General features: G+C 37.4%; 1 protein-coding gene across 1 annotated transcript; it reads left to right on the forward strand.

Annotated features, from left to right (window-relative positions):
* LOC119014201 lies at positions 1-4726 on the forward strand. The gene is made up of 5 exons (XM_037089160.1): positions 1-104; positions 1418-2008; positions 2202-2312; positions 2386-2496; positions 2942-4726. Exons 1-5 carry the CDS (start codon positions 82-84, stop codon positions 3903-3905), a joined length of 1800 nt encoding a protein of 599 aa, XP_036945055.1. The 5' UTR covers positions 1-81; the 3' UTR covers positions 3906-4726.

The following is a 4726-nucleotide window of genomic DNA, read 5'->3' on the forward strand; positions in this document are numbered from 1 at the left end:
AATCCTTCTCATAATCGACCAAGAGTCTTTCCACTGTCCTTGAAAACTTGACACTTGACACTTGAAACTGATGGTACAGCAATGATGAGTGGACAAAAGTCAAGGTAGGTTGCAGAGTTTTATCATTTTTTAGATTTTTTTGCAAAACAGTTTGAAATTTTAAATTGAATCAAGAATCATTTTAGAGGTTGTAGTTTGTGGTGCTGTTGAATAAACAAGAACGAGAGATGTTCATCTCCGAAGCAAAAACAGAACATTTTGACCTTTATGAAGGAAGGATTTATTGAAGAACGTTTGTAATGCATTAGTTTTAGCTGGGTGTATCTGACAAACTGGCAACTGAGTGCATAAAGATATCATCTTTATTTTCACTGAGTTAAATACATGTAACCATCATGCAGTAGCTGATGTGTACACTGAAATATTTTGAGCTTCATCTCTCTAATCATTTATGGTGTAAGCGCAGATTAGCCGAGTGTCCATTCAATTGCTCAACAATGTAAAATAGTGAGGTTGGGGCATGATCTGACAAAATAAGCCCGGTTTTTGAATATTGCCTCCAGATCAGCTACAGATTGTCAAAATGTGTCTTCTCTTCGGTGTCATCCCCCAAAACTTAAAGTAAATTTTAAATAAAATCATTGAAAATGCTGTTTTAAACAGCTGAACAATTACCTAATAATAAATGGCTGTTTTCATCAATTAAACAATGATAAGACTATTAAGACCTTTGGAGCCAAGGAGGAACGACTAACAGTCTCTGCTGAGACAATCACAAAGTCAGCCTACTATCACCTTAGGAATATATCCAGGATGAGAGGATTTATGTCTTGGCGGGTTTTGGAAACACTTGTACATGCATTTATCCTCAGCAGACTCTACTACTGTAACAGTATCTTTACAGGACTCTAAAAAATCCATCAGATCCATTTTTAGCAGATTCAGAACGCTGGCCTTCTGACTGTCAAAGAATAAAATCCTGCTGTTGGTTCATAAAGCACTGAATGGTTTATGATTAAAAGGTCTGCTCCAATTCTCTCCTATTTTAAATCTAGACTGAAGACCTTTCTGTTTGCCTCTGCCTTTCACTGAAGCCATTTTAAGGCTTTGAACTGCACTGAGTCTTTTATTTTCAAGTCTGTCTCTTTTTAAATCTCTATTTTCGCTTACTGACCTATTTCTTAACTTGTTTTGATGTTTTGTTTCTTCATATCTTCCTGCTTGTTATTAATGTACTTAAAATTCAAGGTTTAACGTTTTTTAATGTCATTTTTGTGCCTCTGTAAAGCACTTTGAATTGCCTTGTGTCTGAATTGTAACTTACTTTATAGTAATTGTTCAGTAGATCATTTATTTGTGTTCTCATGTGAAAACATGACAAAGATCAATCTACAGATAATGTTGTGTTTCCTGACAGACAACAGCTACAGGAAGCTTTGTGCCGCTACACCACAGATACCCTCACTTACTTTGACACAGTGAGAGGATTCTGTCAGCGGATCTCGTCATGGATGGATGCAAGGAAGACAGAGTTGATCCACATGAGGGACATAAAGGACAGAGCTGACAAAATTAACCTGAGCTTTAGCCATGTTACCCAGTCAGAGAGCAAAGGTAAGGCTCTGGGAGAATATATTAAGAACAAGGTAACTTCTGCAGACAGCAGCCGTGCAAAGCTGCAGAAAGAGTTGGCGGATGTGTTAAAGTCCACTCTGGGAGGTCTGAAGAAGCTCGACCACTTCCTGGAGGCAGTGGAGAAGTTGGCGGTCACCTCACTTCATGTGTTCATGGACGAGAACCAGATGTTAGACCTGCCCAAAGGAATCAGCCTTGAACATGTTCAGGTTGTCATCATCGCTGCACAACAAATCTGCCCTCTCCTCCTCGAGTTCAAAAGAGATGCAAGTGTCTTCTTCCTCCCCAAACTTCACAATGTGGAAGTGCTTTTATACCAGCTGCACAAATACACAGAGACCACCTGGATAATCTGTGAGAAGTTGGAGAAAAGGTATCTCTTATTATTATATTTATATTGCACATCATGTTCTTTAGCTTTTAAATATGAATCTAAAATGACAATTACTTAAAAACAGAAACACCAGTGAATGTTTCAATTAAAAGAATATATTTAGAATTATATATATGAAAAAAACCAAAATGCTTTACATACAAGATATTATAATTGTCTGTTTCTATTTTAGTCAACGTCTCCTGATAATGACGACGACAACTCTGGCAGACCTCGGTGTAAATTTGTCTGAAGATGACGCACAAAGAATTCTTTGTCACATTAATCAGCAAGTTGAACTGGGGTAAGTATTCCATCTGTATTGTTCATTTGGGACCAAAAACAAGAAAGATACTAAATTAATTGTTCCTTTTCAGACTACTATTTCAGAGAGCGACCACAAAACTTGTTGTGGACCTTGATGTGGATTTGTCTGAAGATGAAACACAGAGGATGCTTGGTCACATTAATCAGCTTGATGAAATCAGGTGTGTATTATAAAAAAGTTTATTATCCATGTACATTTTTTACATATATATACATATATCCATATATACATCCATATATATATATATATATATATATATATATATATATATATATATATATATATATATATATATATATATATATATATATATATATATATATATATATTTTGCAGGGTTAAGAAACACATATTGGCAATCAAGCACAGAGCTGTAGTTCTTCATGCAACATTAATGGGAGTTTTGGGTTAAATTTTTGATATCAATGATAAATAATGATTACATTAGATCACCTCAGGACACCACCCTTGAAGATAAAGATAAAAAAAGGAGATAGCTAATTCACCAAATCAATCTCAGAAAATATACTAAACTGTCAGTTTGTGACTTTAATAATTAACTTAAATCTTGATTTGTGGATAATTTTATCTTTTCTCTCAATCAGGATGGACCAGAACTTCAGACTGGTGTTCTTGTTCCAGGATGTTTCATGTTCTGGCTTCATCAGTAAGTTCAATGAACAACAACCCAGGATGCTGCAGTTTCTAACAGACCTGGAGGAGGGGGCTGTTCAGCTAGACAAGATGAATAAGGGGGCAAAGATCTCCAGTGTGGCAGGCAGCTCAGTGGGGGCAGTTGGAGGTATACTTTCCATTGTTGGTTTGGCATTAATTCCTGTAACAGCAGGAGTGTCTGTAGGTCTGATAGCAGGTGGGGTGGCACTGGGAGTGACCAGTGGAGTCAACAGTGCTGTCACCACCATCACAGAGATTGGAGTAAACCGTACACAACAAAAGAAAGCTAGTGAAGTCTTTCAGAGATTCATGGAGGATGTTCAGAGTCTCCAGGAATGTCTGGAGGAGGTCATGGGTCAAATAGGCACCAACTTAGAGGCAAATGACATAGAATTAGTTGTTGGAGTTGGCAAGGTGCTCAGTAAAGTTGGTACTGTTGGAAAAGGTATTGATTCGCTTGTTGACGCTGCCTCTGCCTTGAAGTTGTTGAACAGTGAGAAGGTGATTGTAAGTGCTGGCAAGGTGTTGGCTCAGGAAGGCAAAGCATTGCGCAACGTGCCCAGGGCGGCCTCAGATATCCCAGATATCGCTCAGGCAGCAGTCAGAGGGCCTCTTGCTCTTGGTAAGTCAGCCAGAGCAGGGTTCATTGCACTCAATGCTCTTTTCCTTGGCATGGATGTCTTCTTCATCTGTAAGGATGGCTACAGTCTGTCTAAAGGTATTGAGACTGAAGTCTCGAAGTTCATCAGAGCCAGAGCTGCACTTTGGAGCTCAGAGATGGACGCATGGAAGAAGATCCATGACTCCCTGTGCGAAGGTCAGAAGACATCAGAGGAACACCGAGCCGTCCTGGGCCAGACATTTTATCCAGAGAGAGCGATCAAGAAGAATTAATTCCTGTGCAAAGTTCTGCCAACATCAAAGGAAAAACAAGCTGTTCTGGACAATCCATCTGATCCAGAGAAGGTGATCCTAAAGAATTAAGACAAAAACGATGATGATGATGTGAAAACAATATAAAAAACATAAGGTTGTGTAGTGCAGTAATGCTGAGTGAGAGTCCTGTATTTGTGGCAACACTCACAATGTGTCTTTTCAAAAATCTAACAGTCTTTAGATCCATTTTATATAAATCCCTGATCATGTTCAATCATTCAAGTGTATATTAGCTTTGATTCTTATGAAGTAACAATTTCACTGTCATTTTTCGATGATTATATCGCCAGAATGTCTGTTTATATATGTAGCTTTCTTCAATTAAGATTACTTTAGTGTGTGCACATGACATTTAGTAATAAATGCTTTAACTGATTAACATTGTATGTGAAAATAAATATTAATTGTTTGCTTTTGAGCTCAGAGCTTCCACTTGGAGCCACTTGTCCTAAATAATTTGATTACTGATCTGAAGATATACATGACGTCAATTCGTCCATTCATACCAGCTACCGGGTTCAATGTTCATTTTTTGTTTTACATAACTTTACATTTTATAGGAGGGAACTGTGTACCTGTTAAGATTTATCTTTGAAGTGTTCTATTGTTGCAGTGCTTTAAATGTATAATGTAATCTTGCCTCATTTTCTGTATCACCCATTTAAACATGTAACTTACTGTGTTCTGTATCGCTGTCGAGATTAAAAAGATGTATTAACGTAAATAAATCATGAATGAATTTAAACTCTGAGCACACATTTAACGCATTTAACGTAATA

Source organism: Acanthopagrus latus, chromosome 23, assembly GCF_904848185.1.
Source record: "Acanthopagrus latus isolate v.2019 chromosome 23, fAcaLat1.1, whole genome shotgun sequence".
Classification (NCBI taxonomy): domain Eukaryota; kingdom Metazoa; phylum Chordata; class Actinopteri; order Spariformes; family Sparidae; genus Acanthopagrus; species Acanthopagrus latus.

Excerpts from the sequence above, each read along its gene's own strand:
- LOC119014201 (XM_037089160.1), top strand. The coding sequence starts at position 82 with ATGATGAGTGGACAAAAGTCAAG. Across the intron at positions 105-1,417 it reads ATGAGTGGACAAAAGTCAAG|ACAACAGCTACAGGAAGCTT; the intron begins GTAGGTTGCAGA and ends GTTTCCTGACAG. Across the intron at positions 2,497-2,941 it reads AATCAGCTTGATGAAATCAG|GATGGACCAGAACTTCAGAC; the intron begins GTGTGTATTATA and ends TCTCTCAATCAG.